The sequence below is a fragment of the Cricetulus griseus genome, chromosome 10 (genome assembly GCF_003668045.3).
Source record: "Cricetulus griseus strain 17A/GY chromosome 10, alternate assembly CriGri-PICRH-1.0, whole genome shotgun sequence".
Taxonomy (NCBI): domain Eukaryota; kingdom Metazoa; phylum Chordata; class Mammalia; order Rodentia; family Cricetidae; genus Cricetulus; species Cricetulus griseus.
Genome location: NC_048603.1, coordinates 333,198 through 360,572, shown reverse-complemented (window position 1 = coordinate 360,572; position 27,375 = coordinate 333,198). Strand labels below are relative to the sequence as shown.

The window sequence follows — 27,375 nt, the reverse complement described above, 5'->3', positions numbered from 1 at the left end:
GGGAGGCAGTGTTGAGTTCAAGGCCAGCCTGGTCTACAAAGTGAGTTCCAGGACAGCCAGGTGAGTCACACAGAGAAACTGTCTTAAAATAAAACCAAAAAAAAAAAAAAAAACCAAAAAAACCCCAAAAAAGGTGGTTCTTTCCACAGGGCATGGGGTAGGGGTTGGAAATGCACAAAGGTTGTAACAGTTATACAATAGTTTCCCATTTTCTCTTCCAAGTGATACCAGTAGGATTTAGCTTATTTTACCTGTGCTCCTGTGTTTTTAGTTTTATGTTGCTGGTTGAGCAGTCTGTTTTCTATTCTGGGTGGCAACAGAGATTGAACTCTCAAGACTAGGCTGATCAATATAAAACCAGAAGTGTTCAGACCAATAGAGGCATAAATTGCAATACAGAAACCCAAGCAATATGAAAGGCAAGGCAACATGACTCTTCCAAAAGATCCTAAATGCTCAATTACAGAACTCAAGACACTGAAATACTTAAAATTTTAACTACTAAAAACGAGTGGCCTCCAGGCAGTGTGACTACGCTCTTTCCCCAGTGCGTGAGCTGGCTTTTGGGGAGTACATCTCCTATGGAGAGATACCCTGGTTAGCTTAAACACAGGGGTGGCTGGGTGGGTGGGGGTGGGGGCTTGGTCCTGCCTCTACATGGTGATGGGACAGACTTCCTTGACTCCCCATGTGAGGCCCAATCCTCTGAGGATCAGATGGGGGTGCAGTGGGGGAAGGTGGGGAGAGCAGGAGGAGGAGATGGAGGGGGAACTGGGATTGGTATGTAAATAAAAATATGAGTGGCCTCAAATATGGCATGAACAAGTAAATGACAAAACTCAGCAGCACACAGAAAGTTGGTAAAGGAGACAGGAATTGAGTAATATGGATACAATGGGTGGTTTTTCTACAGCAGTGTAGAAGAAAAATTCAGAAAGAAAATTAAGATTTGAGAAAAAAGTGTTACAAGTGATAAAAAAACGAATCAAGTACAAACTACACTGAAGCCACTAACAGACTCAACTAAGCAGAATGAGTAGGGGATGGGGAAAAAGGCCTCCTGCAGAGCCTAACAACCTGCCTGTAATTCTTGAGACCCAGGTGGTGGAAGGGAGAAGACTGACTTCTACAAGTTGTCCTATGACTTCCATACACACACAGCCAAAAGAAAAGAAATAATGAATTCAAGTACCAATAAACAAGGAAGGGGGGAACCCAAAACAACATAACCACAATGTCTAAACTCTACATACAATCAAGAGATAAAACCTATCTATCCACAGGCTAAAAGGAGAACTGAAATTAAACACTAAAGACAGAAACTACTCAATGAAATTATAACAGAAAATGTCTCAAATGTACAGAAACAGACATCTAAACACAACTGGTATACAGAACCCCAACTAGACATGAGCAGAGAAGACTCTTTCCATAATATGTAACAGTGAAAATTTGAAAACTACAGGCAAAGAAAAACACTAAAAGCTACCAAAAGACTGGAGATGTAGATCAGCTGGCAGCATGTTTGCTCAGTATGTATGGAACTCTTGACTCAATTTCCCCTAAGTATAAAACCAGACATGGAAGCTGGGCATGGTAATGCATGCCTTTAATTCCAGCACTCAGGAGGCAGAAGCAGGCAGACCTCTGAATTCAAGGTCAGCCTGGGCTACAAAGCAAGGTCCAGTACAGCCAAGGCTGTTACATAGAGAAGCCCTATCTTGAAGAACAACAACAAAAAACAAACATGGGTACTCAACATCTACCATCCCAGTACTTAGGAGATAGAAGACGGAATATAAGAAATTCATCATTGGTTACACAGTAAGTTCAAGGCCAGCCTGTGATTATATATATATATGTACATGGGAGATACATCAACACATTCACAAAGATAAACACATCAGAATAACAACTGATCTGTCACCAACAACCCTAAGAGCCAGAAAAACATGGAAAGATACACTAAAGCCTGAAAGAAAACAGCTGCTAACCAAGACTGCTAAAGTCAACAAAGGTTTTTTTTTTTTTTTTATTGGTAAGAAAAACAGACATTTCAGAAAGTGCCAAACTAAGACAACTCATGATGCTCAAACAACCACTGCAAAAGATCCTTAAAGGATACCATATACAGAAGAGTTTTGTGGACAGATAATGCTCTCCTAGAAGGATGGGCCTAACCAAGAGCCCCAATGCCAGGTGTAATATACCTCCCCATGAGTTGTTTGCCACAGAAGCTGCAGACCCCCTCAAAAGAGTAAAGCCTGTGGGAATAGAGGATGGCTCAGCAGTTAAAGGCATTGGCTGTGCTTCTGAAGGACACAAGTTCAGTTCCAAGCACCTGTGTCAAGTGGCTGGCAACTTTTGTAACTCCAACTCAAGGGAATCTGACATTCTGGTCTGGCTTCAGAGGGTCCTTATATAAACACACAAAAAAAGAATATAGGCTATTGTCATTGTTCTAGGTTGCCCACTACAATCAGATGTTAAAGCCTTTTAATGAAGACACCATATACTTTGGATACCGGATACAAAGAATGAAGACAGAACTGAACTGGAAACTCCTTCTCTGCCTACTAGTGTTCACAGCGTAGGAAGGTGCAATGTAGGCTGCTGGAGAGGAAACGCATCCCTAGTCTCACCCAGCTGTAGACCACGTGTTGTGCTAAAAAGCTGACCTGCCAGGAAATGATGTCTAACGGTGCAATAGTGGTATGACTACTTGTGGGATAACCAACTGTTTTTCGATAATACACACCTGATACTATAAGCCTGGCCATAACCTATTACTGGGAGGACATGGGCCCAGGTGGGGAACACACTACCTACCACTGCTGAATATGTTAAACTGCCTGCTAAATATTTGTGTTTAGTCTAAGACACTAAGTCAGGGCAAAGAAGCTCTTTTTGGAGGTAATGGCAAATGCAGATTCATATCTGAACCAAGTGCTAAGAACAAATGCAACAAGGAGGCTCAGCTTAAATAGAGTAACTCTGTCCCTTCATTCTCTGGAGACCAGGGAGCATCATAGAAAAGAGGACAGAGAGAATTTAAGATCAAGAGTGTCATGAATCACTGCCATTGTAACCATGAACACACAGCTGTTACAGACATCTGCACATTTCCCATCATGAATAGAGGTATCTGTAAGCCCCATCTCTCCTGTGGTAATTACTGTTAACGGTTGCTTGAGAAAGGTATCATTAGCTAACGGCAGAGCCACTGGAAAACTAGGCAGGAAAAGTCCAGTTTCAGAGGGGAAGGAAAGGGGAGAAAGTGTCACGCAAAGTTTAAAGAAGAGGAAGACTAGATGACTGCACTAGAAAAGTTACAACTAACAACTGTCTCCAAGAAACACAACTCACTATCAGACACTCATAGACAGACAATCACAGTGCAGAAGTCAACCTATCAAGCTAACAGGCTAAAAATAAGCTGCTGTAGCTCTTGTGACATCTGACAATGTATGCTTCCAACCAAAATGCATTAAGAGATACAGGGGGCCAATTTAACATATTAATAAAGAGAACATAAAGACCATTTAAAAAGTACAGGCTGGGATTAGTATTTTCTTTTTTATTGTTTGTTTTTCTCAATACAGGGGTTTCTCTGTGTAGTGCTGGCTGTCCTGGAACTTGCTCTGTAGACCAGCCTAGCCTTGAACTCAGAGATCCACCAGCCTCTGCCCAACAAGTACTGGGATTAAAGGCATGTGCCACTACCAACTGGCTTACGGTTTTCAAATAATCAGAAAAAAGAGCAAAAGTATTCACACAGGGGTTGGGTGGAGTATTGTTATAAAATTTTATTTTAACATGTGTTACTTTTGTTTGTGCTCTGGAACATTTGTTTAACGATGCAAAGATATGTTTGAGTAAATAAAATTCACCTGTGGCCAGGAGGCTGGGTCAGCAACCAACTAACAGGAAGTTGTAGGGAGAAGCCAGGTAGAGAAGGGTTTATATGGATGGGTGAGAAAAAGCATGAGAACTTCTTGTGAGACTAAGAGGTGAGCTAGGTAAGCTGCTTGCTATTTAGCCTCTGAGAAGCAGGATTCTATCTCAACCTTTGAATCTTGAGTTCTTTAGTGGGACAGAGATTTAAACAAGTTTCCTTAGTAGGTTTGAAAGAGTTGGTACCTGAGAGATCAGAATTCCCTCAGCCTTCGGCTCTTGCAGCTTAGCTGCAGTTGCTAAATAGGATAGTCATAACTTAAAAGGAAACAATTAAAAAAGAAAACAACAGGGAATCAAACTCATAATAGAAAAACATGTTAAAAAAAATCAATCTAAGCTGAGGAGATGGCTCAATCAGTAAAACTCTAGCTCCACAGGCATGAAGGCCTGAGTTTAGACCACCAAAAACCCTCGTTTAAAAAGAAAAAAATGGTGGGCACAGTGGCCCATTCTTTTATTCTAGCCATGGCTAGATGGACATGAAGACAGGCAGATCCCTGGAAATTCAGTGTCTCAACGAAAGGTAGGTGGTGACTAAAGAATGACACCCAGAGTTGTGATCGCCATACATGTGTGTACCCACACAGAACATACACCTACATACAGAATGAAACAGACCTACATTTATCATTTTGTAGTTATTACAAAGATAGAACAAACAACAAAAAATGTGGTATTTGAGAAATACACACAAGTCTATGATATCAAATTATATGGATCGGGCATATTGCCTGCCTTTAATGAAAAACTACCATAAATGTAACTAAGAAGCAGCCCTTGTTAATTTTATTATTGTGTGTGCAAGTATGTGTACATGTGTTCACACATGCCAGCACAAATGCATGCAACAATACACAGATGAAGTCAGAGAACTTCATGAAGTCAGTTCTCTTCTTCCACCTTCACAGGGTCCCAAGGATTGAACTCAGGGTACCAGGCTTGCACAGCAAGTGCCTTTCCCCAGTGTGCCATCTGCCAGACTTCCAAAATATACTTTCTACAATTTATTATTTTGTCAATGTAAATGACACTGATATAATCTAAAAGTTTTATATTGCCTTCTCACTTTTACACTTGCCTAGACCTTTGGAAGGATATACGTCATGGGTCTCTGCCTCCCCTGAGACTGTGGTACCTTATCCTTACTGGAGTAGATGGCCTTTCAAGCATGTTCAGATGATGGGAAATGAAGGCCTGACTGTCATGAACAGTATCCATATCAACCTCCTCCTCATCTTGAGAACTTGAAAACTAGAGCACACAGCAAAAGAACAGAGAGCCATGGCATCACTTTATGTTCCGATATTATCTTCCAGGACAAGTGGAAGAAAGGCCAAAGAACAGACCTACCATAATCTTAAAAGGAAAAATCGTCTCTTCTTCAAAAGGCACTACAACAAAAATTGGGTGGACCAGTGACCAAAGCAAACAAAAGGAAATGATTGTGAAGAGTAACTGAAACCCATGCCTGCCACGTGGGAAGACGTAGTGAGCTATATGGAATGCACACATATAGTTCCTGTTTGAATATGAACGTGAAAAAAATATGCAGTGAGTTAAATAACTGGATGGAATGTTTTAGGAGACTCGGCTTCTTTTATGACCCGGTGTTTCTGATGTGTTCCTGCTAAGCAAAACCTATGGACAGTTCTACATAGCTAACACGGTACCCTCCATCTCTTACTCAGATGGTGAGTTTGACCTCACAGCTAGCCTTGCTCTTCTTCTCCAGTATCTGACCAGGCTCTAGTGGGGCCTCCAATGGTCCAGCCTTCTCTTCACTCCTGCTCACAATACTGTACACTTACTACATTGTGATCCTGTGACAACACTTAGAACCGAAATCAGATTTCTGCAAACAAGTAGCTTGTAGTACAGTCAAAAACTAAATAGCTCTAACAGCCACACAGATTAGATCATGCCCAGTGACCAAAAGTTAACAGGAATCAATGTAAAATGTTTAGCCCTTTCTTCCCTTCTTCCGGGGGCAGAAGTGTTTTGTTAACTTTTAGAGACTTTTTCCCCCCATATGGATCTTAATGTTTTTTTTAAGATTTACTTTTATCATTTCTAATCATAACTATGTGTATGTGTTTGTGTGTTTAGGGGGAATATTCGCATGTATGCAGTAATAGGAGGCCAGAAGACAGTACTGGGAACTGAACGCAGGTCATCTGGAAGACAAGTCAATGCTCTAATGCCTTCGCCATGGGTGCAGCCCTAGAAGGCTGCATCTCGTGATGTCACTTTCTCCTGACACCTGAGGTGTGCGTGTGGACGTGGGCGAGTGTCACCAGCACACTGGTTCCCACCGGAGAGAGCTCTTCAGAGGGCACTTCCTCTTCCATGTGAGCATCTGTCTTAGCTTCCCCAACCCAGACCGTAGGACCCACTTTACATTCACAATCAATGTGACTCTATTCCAGATAACTTAGGGTCAAGCGTCCAGACACCAGAAGGGAACGGCTAGGAGAACAGTCTGGGCTGTGGACTGCTGAAAATGGAGGGCTGGAGTATGGCAGACACTGTGTCATCAGTATGAGCATTATTTCTGGAAAAATCCTTTTAAGGTGAAATGATTCACACACTCTTTTTAGAGAGTCTGGCAGTTTACAACGCAGTTTGGTTTTCTACAGGCAAAACCACAAGTTTTAAAAGTTATAAAGTGTAATATGCCATCTCCTCCCAAATCATCAGGTTATCTATTCATTCCTTATTTATTTTCTTTTCCAAACCATTTGCCAGGTGCTCATCCTGTTTAGAACTGCCCTACAACTCTAACTGTGCGGCAAAAACAACTTAAAGGCAGGGTCTCAAGTTCAATGGTTTGCCACTGATACACACAGACAAGACAGGCTGACGCCTAAAAGGCTCTAAGAACTGGATCTATATGCAATTTTATTCTGTACTATGCAGAGAAGAAATCCTATGGCACAAAAGAGTCGTATGTCATCACACAAGTGACTAGAGCACATTTGTTACATTTAATCATGTGATGACAGTGACATTTTATGAATTGTGAAATGCTAAGCAAACACAAGCTGGGGGATTAAAAAGGCAGTGACCTGAGGCTAGAGAGCTGACTGGTTCAAAGAGGACATTGTTACTACAGACTACATAGTGAGGCTCTGTATTCTGTACTAACGTGACACTCACAGGGTTCTGAAATCCAGCGAGCTGAGCATGAGAGCCTGGGTTACTCGAGGATTCCTGGTTGCCTGCTCCGGCTTCTGGAATTATGGTAGGATTCAAGACGGCTTTTTTCTCTTTTAGATTGAGGACAAGCCCGAGTTCTGGCAAGGGTAAACAGGAAGTCTACTGAGGCCAAAGAGTGAAGTACAAGTCCACAGCACCACACCGTAACCTCCAGTCATGTGCAGTACCTAAGAGGCAGACAGAAAACTTCATTACCACACCATTAATCTTACAAAATCAACTTCAGAAATTAAATAAAAGTCAATTAATTAATTGAGTGAGTGTGTATGTGCACAAGTGCTGTGGGGAAGTGTGGAAGTCAGAGGACAATCTGCAGGAGTCAACTCTTTCTTTCCATCATATGGATTCCGGATTCAAGTGCCTTCATCTGCCATGCCACTCTGCCAGCACAAGGGAAACCTGCTATTTAAAGACACAGATCCTCTCTGTAATTCACTAATTTGAGGTTTGAAATACGATGAGAAATTGCATTGGGAAGGTGGTTAGCAGGTAAAGGTGCTTACCACCAAGCCTGACCACTGGAGGTTGATCCCTGGGACCCCCAGAGTGGAAGAGCACAAACAGAATCCCACAATTTGTCCTGACTTCCAGATGCACACGGCACACATACACAGAATTATAAATTAAATGTGGTACAAAAGATTAAGCATGGTATGAAAATGTACAACTTCTTGATATAACATAATCCTAAATGCAGTTTATTATAGAGGAAGAAGCAACAGAGGAGAGGCTACCTTAAATACCCTCCCCTCATAATGAGATTGATGACTGTCTTATATGCTATATCCTATAACTTTCATCCAGCAGCTGGTGGAAGCAGAAGCAGACACCCACAACTAATCACTGAACTGAACTGGAATCCAGTTGCAGAGAGGGAGGAGTGATGAGCAAAGGGGTCCAGACCAGGCTGGTGAAACCCACAGAAAACAGCTGACCTGAACATTGGGGAACTCTTGGTCCCCAGACTGATAGCTGGGATATCAGCATGGGACTGATCCAGACCCCCTGAATGTGGGTGCCAGTGAGGAGACCTCAGAAATCTACGGGACCTCCTGTAGTAGTTCAGTACTTATCCCTAGCATAGGAATGGACTTTGGGAGCCCATCTCACATAGAGGGATACTCCCTGAGCCAAGACACACGGGGGCGGGCCTAGGCCCTATCCCAAAGGATATGATAGACTCTGATGACACCCTATGGAAGGCCTCACCCTCCCTGGGAGCAGAAAGGATATGTGATAGGTAGGGTTTTAGTTGGGGGTGGTGGTGGTGATAGGGTAGGAGGGGAGGGAGAGGGAACTGGGATTGACATGTAAAACAATCTTGTTTCTAATTCAAATAAAAAAAAGAAAATATTTTGCTAAACTTCTTCATATTGTTAATTCAGGTTTCTGAAATCAATTAAGCAAATCTTCCTATGCTTATTTGTTTTCTTCTACATACTTTAAATGAAACCAATTTTTAAATTCTCTACACTTAAACCATTGCCAGGTGGGGTTTTTGTTGTTGTTAATATTTGGTTTTGTTTTGGCTTTTTGAGACAAGGTTTCTCTGTGGAACAGCCCTATATAACCTGAAACTCACTTTGCAGACCAGGCTGGCTGGCCTTGAACTCACAGAAATCCCAAGTGCTGTGATTAAAGGCATGTACACCTGGATGCCAGCTGGTATGTTTTCGACAGAGTCTCATCCTGCTCAGGCTGGTCTGGGCTTGATGTTGATACAGCTCCTGAGACCTAGGATTAGAGAGGAACCAAGTTTATATGGTATCGGGATAAAAGCCAGGACTGCGCATGCTGGGCAAACAATCTATCAACTGAGTCACATAACCAGTCCAGTAGATATTTGCTCTTGATGTAAATTTATATACTACTCACCAGATAACCCAGGAGACCCAACAAGGGCACAGGATTCAGCAAGACTCAAACACTTAAATGATGATTTCACTTCTTTGATTACAACATCCCCATTTCCAAAGGGCACCCATTAAGATGATGATAGGTGGAATAAGAAAATCCCTGATGTTGCTCTAAAATGTTTGAGTCTGGGATGCAGCCAGTGTGCAGTTCTTACACATCACCTGCAAGTTACTAGGTTTGATCCCTAGCATAGTAAAACCTTAACACAACAACGTGTATACAACACATCACACACACACTTTCTTTTTCCTCCAACGGCCAAATACACTCAAATCTATATTGGCATAATACAATTCTATATCATTTTCCTAACATGATTATATATTTCTACTCATGAAAAATCTTTGAAAATTAAGCATAAAAGTGACTTCTTACATAAGATTCATTCTATCCAGAGGTTAGAATTCTTTTCAGGCCAGCTTTCCAGTCAAATGTTCAATGCTTTCCAAAGTCACTTTTTAAATACAAACTCCCCCATCTTATTAATACAAACTTTTCATGTCACTTCCATTGCTTATACTGCCTCTAGTCCTTTATAAATTTTAAAGCAGGACCAGGAAATTGTTAAGGACTACAGCCTCACTTACACTGATCTTACTGTTCAGTGTAAACTTTTGGCCATGGAGAATTTCTAATTAAAGCAGCAACTATACTTTTTATCAGATATTAACACAAACATAAGACATCAGCTGGACACTGAATTTTTCTAACTATAACTTTCAGGGGTCATATGTTCGGAAACTGTCCTATATCTTAAATACCATCCCTTCTGTCCAAGAACTCTTCTCAAGAGGCAATAAGAGAATATAACTTGTATGCCTTCCTCAATTTTTCAGAACTATTGTTGTCAGTCACATACTCTTACTAATATTTGATATGGCACATTTTGTACCAAACATTTACTGCTGAATTATTCATTATAAGTTTCTGAAGTTTGTGCTCATCCCTGAATCTAAAAAAAGGGACAATGATATCTTCAACACATCAAGTAAAATATTAAACTCTGTGTATAGATAACAATCTTCCATGAGGAGGGAGAGCTAACAACTAATAGTCTCTTAGTTCAGACTGGTTTTACACTGTTTTCTGATGTTCATTTTCTTTATTAAAAACAAAGTCTATCCACTTTCATCTTATATTTCCTCAAAATAGCTATACCGGTATACTTCCCATGGCTACTGCACTATATGAGAGGACAGAAGTTAATAGTCCTTAGCATTGCAGTAATAGTAAACTAAATTTAAAAAACTGAAACATTAGAATTTAGTATTTGTGATTCAGCAGGTTACCAATGCGCTAGCATGGTAAGCTATCTCTAGAGAGAAGACAAAGTATCATACTCAAAAATATTAAGTACTAGAAAATAAAAAATTAAGGGTTAAAATAAATACCTACAGGTCTCTACTTGCAAAAACCATTTAAGCAAAGTAATTTCAGCCTAGCTTTTGACTAAAACTTTCAATCTAAATTACAATTTCAATGTATTAAGAGATATTACAAATACTGTATTGAAATATATGACATTTACACATTCATAGATTTCATAACCCAATTAAATAAAACTGACTTGCAAATAAGTGACTACCCAGGCTGTGAAGAGTATAGCCACTAATCAAGAGCCTGAATTTGATTCCTCAACACGGAAGGAGAGAAACTAACTCCACACAAAGCTCAATCATGAGAAGCATAACACTGAGGCAGACACCATGCTTTACACACACCAAGTTGTTTATTTCTCACTTTGCAGAAACAGGTTTTACTACCTGCATTTTGTAAATGGCAGAGTTGAAAGTAGTTCTACCAAGAGTAAGAACTGAGCTGAGAGTTAACTGATTCCAGCATCAGGACTCCTACGCACTGTCCATTCCCTCACCTCACTCCAAAGGATGGAAACTCACACTATGATAAGATGGCATGCTCTCTGAGATGAGGAATGGAAATATGCAGTCTTTAAAACTACAGGTCATCTCTTTTCTACATTCATTCATTCACTGTCCTGGAAAAACACAAAAGAAACTAGTTCTCTCTCAACAAGGCCACTAGGAGGCTACAGAAAACAGATGGAAAGACTATGAAGGTTTGTGTTTATAGCCCTTTAACTACTTTAAACATTTGTAAAATTTGTATTTTTCATGTCTGTAACCACTGTAAGGAACAAAGTGAACACATCCTAAAAAATGTTCTGATGTTAACGTAAGAACCTGAGATTCTATTTTAAAGGATGATGGAGGAGGAGTCAAGAGGGTCACATAGTAAAGCGCATCCAACTTCCGCCTGGGCCTGCGTGTGATCCCGGCACCCATGTGAAAGCCAGGCACAGTGGCATGCCCTGGGATTCCTGCACTAGGGAGCTGGAAACAGAAACCACTGGGCTTCCTGGCCTGTCAGTTCCAGGTCACACACACACACACACACACACACACACACACACACACAAACCATATCCCTAAAAAAATCTGATGTAAAATGAAAAGAAGTAACAATTTTTTTTTTTTTTTTTACAGTTTCACAAGTTTAATCTATTATCATCATGGCAGGACATGGCAGCTTTCTGGCAGAGATGGTGCTGGAGAAGGAGCTGAGAATTCTACATCTTGATCTGTAGGCAGCAGATAAAGAAACTGACACCTTGGGTGTAGCTTGAGCATATATGGGATCTCAAAGCCCTCCTCCACAGTGACACACTTCCTCTAACAAAGCCACACTTATTCCAACAAGGCCACATCAACTTCAACAAGGCCACTCAGCCTAATAGTGCCACTCCCTGTAGGCCAAACATTCAAGTACATGAGTCTATAGGGCTGTTCCTATTCAAACCACCACACTGGCTTTAATAGTTTCTAGGAAGACACTGCAAGATGTTATAGTATTTTCTTGTCTCTTCATACTACCGGCTATTGCCTTTGGATGGATCGCTTTGGAATTTCTGAGGATGGCGGCACATTATTCTGAGGATGGTGGTGCTTTAATCCCAGCACATAAGAGGCAGAAACAGTCAAAGCAGAAGTAACAATTTTTAAAGTCACTGCTCTTACCAGAATTTATTAGTTTCCATAGTTGATCTACTGATCTACTAGGGCTTCATTGCATAAGGGAGACTCCATGTTCTTTGTAAATGGTGGATTCTTAGTCAACATGTTTAGAATCTTATACCTGCAAGAATGAAAAATAACTGAGTTTTTAAAAGACCATTTGCTGACTGGTGATGTGAAAAAGAAACACTATAGAAGATATGAAAACTATTTTTCTCCTTGTCCATTAGGTTTAGTTGTGTATTTAGTTCCATTTTTAAATGCTTTATGATAAATTCAAAATATTTATCCTGTGTTTTCTCACTAAAAATACCGTGTGGATTTGCTTTTGAAGATTATCTGAACTGTGTAACAAGGTCTTCAACAATCTGACTATATAATCCTAACAATTTCATTCATTTTAGTATTGAAAACAAAAGCAAACAAACCAACCAAAAACCAACAACCTGGTGGTTAAGTATGAAAATCCTTGTAATAAAGACAAGAGAACAAAATAACTCAAACATGGGCCAACAGTTCAAATTAATCAGAACATAAACTTCATACATAGCACCAACAGAAAGCATGGAAATGTGCAGACACATTTTAAAAACGGAACATAGAAAATAAAGAAAGGGGTAAGAGCGTCTTCAAAACAAGTTGCAATTGAGTAAACCATGGTGGCACACACAGTCTTAGCACTCTGGAGGCTGCGGCAGAAGAAGAGTGGCGAGTTCAAGGCAGGCTATGTTATATAGCAAGACACTGTCATGAACAAACAAACACAAAATCTGAATGAAAGAGCCAAGTAAGAAGAATAACTGGAAACTCCATGGCTCAAGTTTATAATCATGAGAGCTAGTTTTTTTTTTTTTTTTTTTTGTTTATTTGTTTTGTTTTTCTGGAGATGAGGCACAACAAAGAGACCAAAATCTTAAGAAGAAAATATTTGATGCTATGAATATGGAAAGATGCAAAGAAAAAAAGTGTGTGGGGGGAACCCTGGTTGGAGCCTAGAGTTTAGTGGAAAGACAAGGGCCCGGACTGGAGTAAGCAAAAATGTAAGAACTAAGAGGACTTGGTCTCAGCCAGGCATGGGGGCAAACACCTTTAATCCTAGCACTCAGGAGGTAAAGGCAGGTGATCTCTGAGTTTGAGGCCAGCTTGGTCTACACAGTGAGTTCCAGGACAGCCAGGGCTGTTACACAGAGAAAGCCTGTCTCGAAAAACAAAAACAAAGAGGAATTGGACTCTTGAATATAAGGAAGGAGGAAAGAAAGGGGATGGAATTCACGGAAGATAGCCAAACTTTTAAAAAAGAGAATCTGGGAAATTTCTGCACTTCACTACCAGAGCTAAGAAATCCAGCTGAATTTTCAGCTGGGGAGGAAGTAAGAGGAAAGTTGATGGGCTGAGTGAGTGCTGTTTAAAACACTACACTCCCAGCCCTGCCATTTCATGTCTGCAAAAGTGGAAGATGGGAACTTTATTGGCACCTTTTGTGGATGTGAAATTAAAGATTGCAAAAAACAAGACTACTAAAGGTTGCCTTAAAAAAGGCAGGATGTGACTTTAGATACAAATGAAAGCAAGTTATATGAAAAGGAACATAAATCTTTACAAATAATTCATACAAACATTTTCATCTTTATGGACAAACATAATCCCTGTCCTTCAAGATCTCTTCCTCTTTGAGTCGATAGGAATGCCTTTCTTTGAGTTTTGAGAAGGAGGTCTCACTGTGTTGTCCAGGCTAGTCCTAAGCTTAATTGATCCTCCTGCCTCAGCCTCCTGAATGTTAGGGAGTTTGTTTTTTAGAACCTATTAATGTTGCTATGTTTTTAACATGCAGTGAAGTTGAAAAGTACATTTCTGTCCAGCTGCTTTCCAAAGTATCCAAAATGAAACAGAGACCGACCATTAAAGCTTTTGGTATTGCTCCAAACACTACAAATGCTTTCTAACCTCTCTGATTTGTAAAGGGCACTCTGAGGACGTCTCTGAAATCACCACTAAAATAGCAATGATGATTAATTAATACATGTATAACTTATAGCAGTCTTTATTCATTTCTTTAACACATGTTTTGTCCTTTTAAGTTCACATGTTAGGGACTCGAGACCATGGCTCAGTGGTTAAGACAGCTTTTGTTCTTACAGAACACGGGGGGTCAGCGGGCTCAACACTGCTGTGACTCCTGTTCTAGAGGACCTGTTGCCCTCTTCTGTCGTCCTCAGGTGCCTGAATGTCCATGGCACACATAGGAGATAACATGCACACAAATAAAACGAAAAACCAAAAAACAAAACTCTGAGGATAAAAACACAGACACACATACCCATACACAACATGCTCATAATTAAAATAACAAATTGCTTTGCTAGAAATTTTTTTGAAGCAGGAAAAGACTAAATATACAAAATATTCAAAGGAAATAAGAGAAGACAAGTATCCCAGGCTTAATTTACCAGAGTTTACATAACAAAGTGTTACAAGTGTAGACTTCAGACATCTGAAACATACTTAAAGCCAATCTCAAAGTCACACGTTCATGGGATCACAGAAGCAAAAGGATCACTGTATTTGACTGAAGATTTGAGAATTTTCTTCATGAGACAGTCTAATTCCAATGCTATCACTAAAAAACAAATTAACAAATCAAACCACCACAAACCAAACCAACAGCAAACCAACCAACCACTAAAACAAACAAAAGCTGAAAGTCTGCCAAGAGAAAAAGCAGTGACCATAAATGCATCACCTCAAAGAACTGGTACAGTCAGATCATGATCATGTTTACTTCCAAAACAGGAGAGCTTCATGCTATCTTCTATGAACCTTATATAATCTAAACCAAACGTAACTATACACATATGAAAACAACTATAATCAACAAATCAAAATGGGTCAGGGCTACGATTTCTGGTTATACTATTACTACAGGGCATATTTTTCTCTTGGTGGGATTTTGTTATTTTCTAAAATTTGTATGATCATTTTATTTTGTTGCAACAAGGTTGCATTATAAAGCTCAGACTGGTCTTGAACCTGCACTCCTCCTGTTTTGGCCTTTTTACACTGGATTACGAGTATATGCCAGCCTGGCACTGTGAGGAGTTTACCCCCCACTCCCTTTTCTTGAAAGAGAATTTTACTATGTCACCCTGGCTGGCATGGAACTCACTACATAGACCAGAGTGCCCTTGAACTCAGAGATTCACCTGCCTCTGTCTCCTGAGTTTGGGAATTAAAGGCATGAACTCCCGGCAAAGGTCATTTTTACTGAAAGGAAACTTCAACTTTGAAAATTTAGAATTTTAGTTTTTAAAACAACACACATAAATTAAAAGGTTTATTTTAGCTTATGCATGTAACTCTTTTTTATCCTAACAAACACATAAAATTGACAGCAAACGTTAGAGCAAAAAGAGATAAACAGTACGTCAAGAGATACATAAATTAATCAAAAAGATTTTGCTTAGTTTAAATTCATAAACTATTTTAATGAAGAACAGACTTTGGCCTGAAAGTGCTCTACTGAAAGAAGCCACACAAGGAAAGCAAGTCTCATCAGCACATGGGACACTAAGCTCCTAAGACTCAAAGCTTCCCAAGCATTCTAATCACATCCTGAGATACTGTGTCTACTACAGTTGTGACAGGGGAAGTAAAGTCACTTTAATCTATGACCAAAGTTAAATATACACATAGACATATGAGTGGAGGAAAAGGAAAAGTACATTGAGCCATTTGTTTCATATGCATTTAGCACTGTTCTTAGGTGCCATGGATTAGGCAGTGGCAAAGATCTGATCCTGAACTATCTAGGTCTACAAAGCTGTAGAGGAGACAAAAAAAAAGACCAAGTCATCAAATTATGACATTGATATTTACGTAAGCACTTATGAACTTCAGCACAATAGGACTGTGAGAATTTATGGGAGAATATGACTTGTGGAAGTGCACCAGTCCAGGGAATCAAGGATTATCTCTGTAGATGTCACATTTAATTCTAAAGGGGAAGAATGATTGTAGGTCATGTGAGCTTTCCTTGTTTCTGACTTATGGGTAACCTTCACATCTTTACACAAACGAACTCTGAAGTATCCTGTAACAAAAACAGGAATGGGAAATCTATACACTTCCAAAGTTTTCATTTTCACTGAGGGCCATTTTACCGCATGTTTTAGAACCCACCATGCCCACAAAAGCTTGCTTTTGGAATGGGACAGGAGAATGCCAATGACGTAAACAGACGAAGACACCTGAGTATCTAGGTCCTCCCAATAGGAGTTCTGCAATGCACAGAAGTCATGTGATGTTTACTCAAATAAATTCTTAAAAGTGCGATAGCAATGCGAATGAAAAAGACATACGATAGAAACACCACCACCACCACCCAAGGGCATCACACATCATGGTACACACCTGTAGTCTCAGTATGCATGAGGCAGAAGCTGAGGCCAGCCTGGACTATATAGTAAGACTGCCTCAAGCAAAGCAACCAAAATATAAATAAAGGAATGAAGTTAATTAAAGACAGAAAGCATGGTGGTACACTGGGAAGGCCGAGCGAGGCAGATCTCTGTTAGCTCAAGGCCAGTCTGGTCTACATAGGAAGATAGTCAAGGCCATACAGTGAGACCCTATCTGAAACAAAATAGAAAACACCACTGAGAAAGCAATCACTGTGTGGAAACACTTTCATCTGGTGACCATTCAATGCCATATGGCTTTCTAAAAGTGGGGACTGACAACAAAACAAAACAAAACCCCCTTGACATTTCTTTTGTAAGGTTGTGGGGTGTATGTGCCATGGCCATATGTGTAGACATTAGAAGACAACTTGCAGGAGTCAGTTCTCGTCTCTATCGCGGGTTCTGCCTTTACCTGCCGAGTCATTTCACCAGCCCTTAACTGCAAACTTGTGCAACTGTGTGTGGTTTAGTACAACCTATATGCTAGGGTGATATTAAAGGAGAAATTTCTCCAGTGGGGACATAAAAAAGCATGTCAGTTAAGAAGAAAACATGCTAAACCTAACTATGAAGCATACCTCTAAAAGGATTTTCAGTCTAGTCTGTAAATAGTGCTCTTGACATCTGAATGAACCAAAACATTTCAAAAACACAATTCAAAAGCACTCAATAAATGTGTAATACAATAACTTCAAATATCACAAAACCATGACAATCTGCCCAAAGTACTCTGAAGTTATCAGAAATACAGATGTTAATTTTTAATTATGTAAATTGAAAACAACTGAACACATGTAAAGCTTTGTTTATATTGCATTTATAGCATCTGTTCCCATTTGCTACCAAAGACTAAAGTGCACTCAGCATTTTCGATAAAGGAATGAGGCTGTATTCCGTGCTCTATATTTTAAAATGTGAAGCTAGCTGATTTTTTACTCTGCATTTCAACTTCATATCACTCACAAGGACAGATTATTCAAAATATACTATAGATCACAAATCAACAATGTTAAAATCCTAACAAAATTTCATATAAAAACTTGTGTAACAAACATTATTTAAAAAACTGAAATGTACAGTTACTAATCAAGAAGTCACTGCTATAGAAAGTCTAACCTCTTGAGCAGACTTCTCACACCTAGAGGCATTTCAGGGATGAGAAAGCAGACTTCATCTGATAATCTAAGTCCTTGTCTCCAGCTGAAATGGCTCTGAAATTATGCTCTATGAAGCCAATACAATAAATCAAATAAATCCTAAGTGTCTATCTACTATGGGCAAAGGAAGGAAGACAGAAATGGTTAAATTTAACTCCTCAATTAAAAACCCCACTGTGTAAAAGAAAACAGCGGGAATAAATGCAGTTAGAAGAGGTAATCACAAATACAAAGGCAGATGCCATGTCAAGCCTGCAATTCTTTTAGTTTCTTAAGATTGTAAAAAACATCAACTCTAATGAACATTAAGGCTCTAAATGTAATAAACAAATGGGAGCCGGTTATGTGGCTCCGTGAGTGAAGACTTGTCCTCTGAACTCCACATGCATGCTGTGGTACGTGTGCACGCATACACAGACAAAACATATAAATGTAATAAAGATTTTAAATGAACAAAAAACAAGATGCCCTGAAATAAGTTCCCAAATGATATAAATAGTGAGATCAATTATAAGTTGGGACACACAAGACATCTTCCCTATTCATTAAACTAAGAAACTATTAACAATGTACTTGAAAATGTTTTTACAAAATCAAATTAAGAAAATTGTTTTAGCTGGGCAGTGGCGGCTCACTGCTTTAATCCCAGCAGTGGCAGGCAGATCTCTTAAGTTTGAGGTCAGCCTGTGTACAGAGTGAATTCCAGGACAGGCTCCAAAGCCTGTCTCAAAAAAGAAAAAGAAAAGAAAAAGGCCTTAAAAATGCATAGCTTATTGCCATATTTAAAAAAATCATAAACATCTTTCCCATGCACAATCTTCAGAAATGATTCAACCCACTTTAGGACTCCAAATCAAGACATTGCAGTACATACACTAACCTTACATATGGAACAGGGTCAGTCTGAATCATATTAAGTAGCCACTGAAGTTCTTCACAACTCCAGTCCACTGAAAATAAAATGAGTAAATATATGCAGGGTTAATTACAGCACATCAAATAGCAAGTGAACATATGGAGGGGCAGTAAATAAGTAGGGTTCTTAGTGGGACTGTCATGCAGTTGAAGGATCCAAGGAAGCAATTAGCACTCTTTTTCTTTTTTTAACTCGGTATGCTCTGGGCCAGTAACTTTCTTTCATAAGCATCATGCCATATGTAACCAAGACCAAAAACAGTACCTAGTGTGCACTCAGCCAAATACCAATACACCTTAAAGCAAGTTATACTTCGTTAAAAGCCATAAATTAGACACAAGTAGTTTGACAAGATCTGCCTAACTTTTTAGATGCTTAAATCCCAGAGAGGTTTGACATACAACAGCATCATAAATGCAAACATGTTTCTGCCCACATGGTTCCTCCGACTAAGACCGAGTAAGAAAAGAAACTATGACTATATTATGACTGTAGCTGACATGAAATGACACATTAAGTATTGCCAATCACCTTTTCAATATATTTTTAAGAACTGAAAAGCTTTATTTACAAAATTTTATACATAACAGGTTTCCTTTTGTCACCTTCTGAGTACCAACATTTTAAGCTGCAGAATTCATGGTTCATCCCTAAGCATGGTTCATTCAAATTTTTAAATTATACTTATTAGTTTTGTATTCTTTTGGAAACACTAGTACTCTATTAATTTTGGGTAATATTAACTCAAGAATACCCTTCACCTATCTGAAGAAAAGCTAGGCATACTAACAAATTACTAGATTTCAAACAAGTCTAGATTTTAAGCTGGCAAGATATCAAAACATATAGACCCATAATTATTTATGTTTATTGCTTGTCAATTGATTCACTTAACAACAGCAAATCATATTTATATCATCTCCTAAATGAAAGGATATTAAAATGACAGTTCTTTCTGAATCAAGGCAAACATAATATAAACACAATATGGTTACTACTGTCTTTGCTTTCCATCTGTAGGCATTTCTGTTGAAATTTATAAAACTTAAAAAGACATGTTTCTAGTTCACATACAACCTGTGACTTCCTATGGATCTTCCCATCTCCTTTTATTCTAACCATAGTTCAATACACTATCAGAAAAGTGTGTGCATACTCCAGACCTCAATTCCCCCTGTTACCAATCAATGGCCACTCATTTCTCTTCAGGTTACAAGTAACGTGGATATGATTTGTATAAAGTTGATAAAAACCAGTAACCACTTAAAATATTAGAAAATCTTCAAAGCGGATTTGTAACACACACACACACCTATCAGATGAACAGTTTCCAAGTTAAATAGATACAGAATAGTTTTTGGGTAAAAAAAAAAAAAATCATACTAGGTGAGCATCAATAAAATTTGCTTAGTATAAAAACATCATTAAAAACAAAGAGAAGAGTATCTTCTGTAGAAAATACCTCTGAAAACTCATGAACTTGTTTGTTTTCACGATGTTTGGACAAGTTTTACAACAAAACATTCTAGTGAAGAGAGACTTCATGGCTGGTGGTCCTGTCCATGTGCTCACCATTGCTTTGCAATCTGTAAATAATCAGAAGATGAAGTACTTTCCATCACTATTGTAAATACACTTTGAAGACAAAATGGCTTTCTAGAAGCCAACACTACAGTTCTTGCAAATTAATACAATTTGATCTTTTATTACCCATTTCTAATACACAAACTCACCCACCAAAAACCCTGACCAAGCAACCAAACAAACAGAAGATGAAGCGAAAGCCCCACTCCTATGTGCACTTACAGTCATTTTGCATAAGCTAATTTCTAAATGACAGCATCCTCTTGTGTTTAACAAAAACTTGCTTGCAAAGGCTTCTCTGACTGGGTTTGTCCTATCCACTTGGGTAGATACAATTCTGATATTTTAAGCTTATAAGGTAAAAACATTATTGTGAGTTTTAAGTGTTTTTCAGGCCACTCCAGTGACTTATGCAGTATTACTTATCTGGAGAAGAGTACTGAGGCAAGGGTAAGACATGAGGAATGTAAGTTCCAGGCCAACCTAGGGTACATAATAGACTATTCCTCTTGCCCTCACCCCAAGACATGTACAGGGCCACGGCCTTTAAGTGCTTCCATGCTGGTCTCTGTCCCCTACTCAAGAGCAGAAGCCGAGCTGAGTGAATGGTTGCTTTCTCTTCTTCAAGCCATACATCCTACTCTTGCTGGTAAGATTCACTGGCACTCTGCCGGCAACCGCTAACTCAGAGCAGAGGCTCGAGTCTCCAGTGTCTATCACACAGAGGCTGATGAGGCTACGAGTGTACTGCAATCTCACCCACCGTGCTGTAGTGGTTGCCCAGAAGTGCCAATGCAGTTCTAGCTATTTAAAACTGATCTGGGCTCGTGAAAAGAAACGCATGCTTCACTAAATACCTCAAATTAAACACAATTAAAAATTACAAAGGTAAAGGAAAAGAAATAGTCAACTTTATATTCTTTAAGTAAGCAAGGCTGGTCCTAGATTCCCCGATGCAAAACAACAACAAATTCACAAATTAATAAAATATAAAAACAGACTAATGGATAAGAGACCCCAAGAAAAGGACTTGCAGCAAAGTTCAAGCATTTCCTTCCCTTAAAGGTGCACACCCTTAATGCCAGCATTTGAGAAGCAGAGGCAGGTGGATCTCTGTGAGTTCAAGAAAACAAAACAAAAAACCCCTTAGTACTGAAATTTTTAGGACCTATAAAAAATGTCTGAAATTAAGGATATTGTAATTAAATACTTCATCCTATAGTTTTGTGGTTCTGCATGATTTTAACAACAATCACACCAGGCGTTGGTGGCACATGCCTTTAATCCCAGCACTCGGGAGGCAGAGGCAGGTGGATCTCTATGAGTTCGAGGCCAGCCTGGTCTCCAGAGCGAGTGCCAGGATAGGCTCCAAAGCTATACAGAGAAACCCTGTCTCGGAAAAAAAAAAAAAAAAGAAAGAACAATCGCAACACTCTTCAGAGTAACAATGAAATCTATCAATCTAACAATGAAATCTAACAATGAAATCTGCCGGCAGAGTGCCAGTGATTCTTACCAGCAAGAGTAGGATGTATGGCTTGAAGAAGAGAAAGCAACCATTCACTCAGCTCGGCTTCTGCTCTTGAGTAGGGGACAGAAGCAATCCCATTTTCTCTCTAATATCTGAGAGCACAGGTCAACTACATGCTACCACTAAAAACAAAACAAACACGAAGCATGAGAGTCTACTGATGGAAGCAAGCCTGTCACACAGATGCTTCAAAACACCCGGTAGACAGGATTTCTGCTCAGCTTTCTGTCTGCATTCTTCTGGTTTCAGACTTTCTTTACTCTAAAGACTGTTCATTGATAAATTAACTCTTCCTAGAATGTTAAATCGTTGAGACAATTACCATAGATTATTTACCACCAATTTCAATTCCTAAACAAAAATAAAATAACTACCGTAATGGAACAATTAAAAATTTGTTAATTTTATGAATTCTCACATAAAAGCATAAATGACTACAATCACAGAATTTCCTTTTTTTTTTAAAAATTTATTTCTTTATTTTATGTATGTGAGGGCTCTATATGCATGTATGCCATTATCCTAGAAGAGGGCATCAGATCCCACTATTGATGATTGGGAGCCCCCATGTGGTTGCTAGAAATTGAACTCAGGACCTCTGGAAGAGCAGCCAGTGCTCTTAACATCTGAGACATCTCTCCAGCCCCCTATCACAGAATTTCTAACCAAAATTTTTCTTAGCCTTAAAAATATGTTTGGCAATTTAAAATGAAAAAAATTTTTCTTAGTTTTCATTCTGACAAGTACAATATTTTTGTACTTAACCTATTTTTATATCAAACATTTTTTTTTTTTTTTCAAATCTGTGCTGTTACAAGTATTTGGTACAAGCTTTCCAAAAGGTACCGTTACCAAGAAAAACTTAAAGACTCTGGTGAGTTTTAATTCATTCTCAGAGCCTTTGTGTAGTAAAGTGTAGAACACTCATAGGGCAATCTGCCTTTCTCCTGTGTAACCTCACCTTCGCAAGACAGAAGCAGCTGACATCCTCACTGGGTAGAAACACTGCTCTTGTTCTAGAATATCAGTGAGTGAGAGACATGATGCTGGCCCGGGGTGGGGAATTTTTCCAAGGCCAGGATAGATTCCTGCTGAGCAATGACATCTCTTTCATAGCCAAGCTCATACTGCCACATAAAATCAGCCTGCTCAAATTCCACCTTCCTCAGGATTGACATATCCGGTTCTATCCTTATCCATAGCAAAGGGGAATCAGCGCTAGAGAGAAAACACAGTTTTAGAACTTTAAAAGCACAGTTATGGAAAACAAAGACAACAGAGTCACCACTCAGACTTGTCTCTAGACACAGTAATTTCAAGCTGCTGACAGTTTTATTACCGTTATATTTTATAATTTCAACAAACTTTTCACTGTTACGCTAACTTTCACAATCTTACTAACAAGATCTTTAACGACATGAAGAGTGGACACATAATGAAAAGTTGCCACACAGAATACCAAATTCCAAATTCTCTACTGAAAACATTACTCTGGGCATTCTTATCTGCAAGTATGAGTCATCAAACCGCAAATGATACAAACTTTTTTTAACCCCCTATAACTGACTATAGCTATAAACATTACCCCTTATTAGAAATAAGAAAAAAGAAAGCATTTATTCTTTAGTTTTTAGTTGACATACAGTACCTTTTAAAATGGTGGACTCACTGGGTGGTGGTGCACACACCTTTAATCCCAGTGCTCAGGAAGCAGAGGCAGGTGAATCTCTGTGAGTTTAAGGGCAGAAAAAAGAAAAAAAAAAGTTAGACTCATGACTAGCTTTTTAAAGAAAGTTCTCAAATCATAATTTGAAAGCAGGCCCATCAGTTAATTACCATGTATTTCTCAAGTACCATGCAAAGTACAAATCAAGTCTATGTCAACATTTTGATCAAAAGAATACCACTCTGTAATACTAACTCAGTATTATTTATATAAAAATATAAAATATAATTAAGAAATATCAATCAATATCACAATCAGCTATAATCCTAGCAGGCGGGGAGGTAGAATCAGGAGCATCAAGAATTCAAGTCCAGGCGCTAGAGGGGCAGCTCAGTGGTTAAGAGCACTCGTTGTTCTTACAGAGGACCCAGGTTCAATTTCCAGCACCCACAGGGTAGCTCACAGCTGTCTAAAACTCCAGTTCCAGGGCTTCTGGTGCCCTCTTTGGACTTCCACAGGCACCAGGCATGAATGTCATACAGACACACATGGAAGCACAACAGACACATGCATGTAAAAGTTAAAATGAAAACAAAACAGTCAGGCTCAGTAAAAACTACCTGGGCTAGAAGAGACGTTGTGTCAGGAAACCAAAACTAAACACAAACATTAAGAAGAGTGGTATTCAAACAGTCTGTGAAAACAGAGGCTGTGTCACCATGCTCTGGAACACTGTCTCAAACACAACCAGTGTCACCGTGGACTCATTTGACATCTAAACATCAGGCCTGCAACTAACATAATGAATGCGAAATGGCGTTTCCGGATTTCTCAAGTGAGTCACAAGCATTTTACCCATTTGAGAAATAATACTCAAGGAAGCACTGAGAGAGAGCAAGGAGGCGGGGGAGCTGAGGTCAGGCCCATGCCTACATTACTGCATTTGTTCTTTTCATTCAGTCTGAAATGGTTTATCTTTAGTGAGTTAGGATTTTACTTAGTTTTTTCCCTAACAACTTTGCTTGGCTTTAAATGGTTTTAAAAACACACATTTCAAAGGTAATTACATACTTTTAAGTAACTTACTCCGTTGCAGAAAGAGCCATGTCAACTTCTTCCCCATTCATCAGTGGGATTTTTTTCTTCTTATTCCTATATTTAAAATAAACTAAAATTAAAAACTGTGGGATTTCCAAATCAGAATGGAGCTATAGAACAGCCAAAGTTCAAATAAAGGGTTTCACGAAACTCTAAAAGATAGGTCAAAGAAGAGTGAATATACAATGAAACGGAGTTTAGAAACAGCAAAATCCAAAATCTACCTTGATGCTAGAAAAAGTGGGTGCTGAAAGCAAATCAGCTTGGAATACATGAGACCCCGCCCTCTCAAAAAAAAAAAAAAAAGCAAATGAAAAATTCATTTAAAACCAGACATGCCAGCATTTGGGCAGGAGAGGCACAAGAATCACATTAGTGTATATAGTGAGTTCTAGGCCAGCCTGGACTATAGATTGATACGATGTCCCAGAAGTAAATTAAATATATAAAAAAATAATTCCAAAAACAGAGGTGTTTCATCAATAGAAAGCAAGAGCTGGGCGTGTAGGAGGGCATGCCTGTGATTCCAAAATTTGGGAGATGGAAGTAAGAAGATCAAGGCTAGTAGGGCTACGAGAGCTCCTGTCTCAACAACAAAACCAGACACAAACAAAAAGTATGTGTGGCAATGCTAACAGGAAGTACAACAGGAGACAAAGCTGTGGATAAGAAGTTCCTCCTGGAAACGTTTTGCTGTACAACTGGAGTTTCAGTGAGGCATTTTACAGGTGGGATTTGTAGTTTCATCTCCAGTTCACAGTTGTGACTCACTGCCTACCTTCTGCTTTTAGAGTGGCAGGGTATATCGTGTTTAAGGCTGTTTTCTTCAATTTGCAAGGTATGGTTGAAGGATCCGTCTAACTCTTGCACTGTTACTTTAAGTGGTCCCTTTAAAAAAAACAACATACCATTCAAAGATTGCTAAAAAATGGGCCAATCTATATCCTTCCATTTAACGATAGCTAAGTCAAGATATAAAATATGCAATACCAAGTATGTAATGTCAGAGTGGAATGGCCAAGGTGCCAAGGATAAGGGAAGCGAGGATGTGTGCTCTGAAATCTGTCTGTAGCCTCGTCCCTTCAAGTACTCACTGCAAACTCATCAGTCACCCAGCTTGAAAGCCCTTCCTCTGCTGGAATCGGACAGAGTCAACAGTGAGACAAGCTCTTCTAGAAAAACACTTACCACGTACTTCTGAGTTCCAGGAGATGTATAATCTTGTTTTATTTCTAGTTCTAAAACATTTCGTTTTCTATTAAACTCAAAACTTCTGTAAAATTTTACTACTCCACTCTGGTCCCTGAAGAATTGTAAAGGAAATTTTACGTATTAAAATGAAAATTTAGTATTTTAGTATTTTCAAAGTACACTTCATTATATCCCAGGTGGCAACATATTGAAAATTCTTATAAAAAATGTTTCCCAGATTAAACATTTCTGAAAAATCGAGAAGCTTGTGTTTGAAAGTAACACTACTCCACTGGATTATTAATAGGACCTTGAAGTGAAAAAAGTTGCCAAGTTCCAATATACCACTTAAGTTGTGCCAAGCTCCAAGCACATTTAAAAGCCACCAGACCATTTCATCTTACAAATAATACTATAAGCCTGTCTGCTAGGGGAACCTGCCTTTCTGCTCATATTAAATAGTACAAACTATGTCATATTTTGTAAACATAAACATCCATGTTTACATATGAATCTAACTTAGTTTTTGGAAGGGGCTTTAGAAGATACAAGTCATATGTCAGTTATTTCTACTTTTAAAGAAGTATCACTGGCTCACCTCCCTCTTTTCCATCTTTCACACAACTTATTCCCTGATTCCCTGCCACTTTGCTGAGCTGCTACTGCAAAGGAAACACCCACTGCTTTCTTAAGGGCTGCATGTCTTTGCCAGAGACATTGGAAATGGACTTCAAAAACCCATAGGTGGAAACCAGCATCTGACTCCACATGTGCGCCTGGAACTTCTGAGACAAAGCAGTACTGGCCAGGCTTAGTAGTTTATTGAAAACCTGTAAGGACAGACACTCACATAACACTGTTTCCAACTGGACACTGCATCCAATTTGCACTGGAAGAGCAAGAGAAACATACAAATGTTTAAACAGGATATAAGAGCATTGTTCATAGAAACATTATTGAAGACTAACAATGTACACAGAAAACACCATTTATTAAGAATTAGGAGCATAATATATAATACCTACCAAATTTTAAACAGGAATTCAAAACTTGGAGTATTCATTACAAGCCTAGTACTCTCATGTTAGGCATTTCATAAAGCTCATGTGGTCTGCTTTCAAAAGGGAATATGGGGCCGGGCGTTGGTGGCGCACGCCTTTAATCCCAGCACTCGGGAGGCAGAGGGATCTCTGTGAGTTCGAGGCCAGCCTGGTCTCCAGAGTGAGTGCCAGGATAGGCTCCAAAGCTACACAGAGAAACCCTGTCTCGAAAAAAAGAAGAAAAAAAAAAAAAAAAAAAAAAAAAGGGAATATGGGGGCTGGAGAGATAGCTCAGCGGTTAAGAGCACTGACTATTTTTCCAGAGGTCCTGAGTTCAATTCCCAGCAACCAGATGGTGGCTTAAATGAGATCTGGTGCCCTCTGCTGGCATGCAGGCAGAAGACTATACACAATAAATAAATAAATAAAATCTTAAAAAAAAAGGGGGGGGGATATGTAAGAAGAATGCAGTGGGAAGGCATTGACCTAGCACATGAGAGGGGATGGGCGCATTATAAATGTCAATTCATAAGTGAGAATGCTAATTCAGGTCTATACCTGGTGTGCTTTGCTTTTTACTTTACAGCGGATTATAATTAAGAGACTGCCTGGA

At 39.1% G+C, this 27,375-nt stretch overlaps 1 protein-coding gene across 1 annotated transcript in view; it reads right to left on the bottom strand.

The window, feature by feature from the left end:
- The window catches only part of LOC103160487 (transcription initiation factor TFIID subunit 2), a 46,593-nt gene that overhangs the window by 7,027 nt on the left and 12,191 nt on the right, over window positions 1–27,375 (bottom strand). The window contains 8 exon segments of the mRNA XM_035449650.1: window positions 5,104–5,208; window positions 22,729–22,751; window positions 22,754–22,820; window positions 22,823–22,985; window positions 24,520–24,585; window positions 25,310–25,419; window positions 25,720–25,834; window positions 26,573–26,611. Coding sequence (XP_035305541.1) covers window positions 5,104–5,208; window positions 22,729–22,751; window positions 22,754–22,820; window positions 22,823–22,985; window positions 24,520–24,585; window positions 25,310–25,419; window positions 25,720–25,834; window positions 26,573–26,601 — 678 coding nt within the window. The 5' untranslated portion in view covers window positions 26,602–26,611.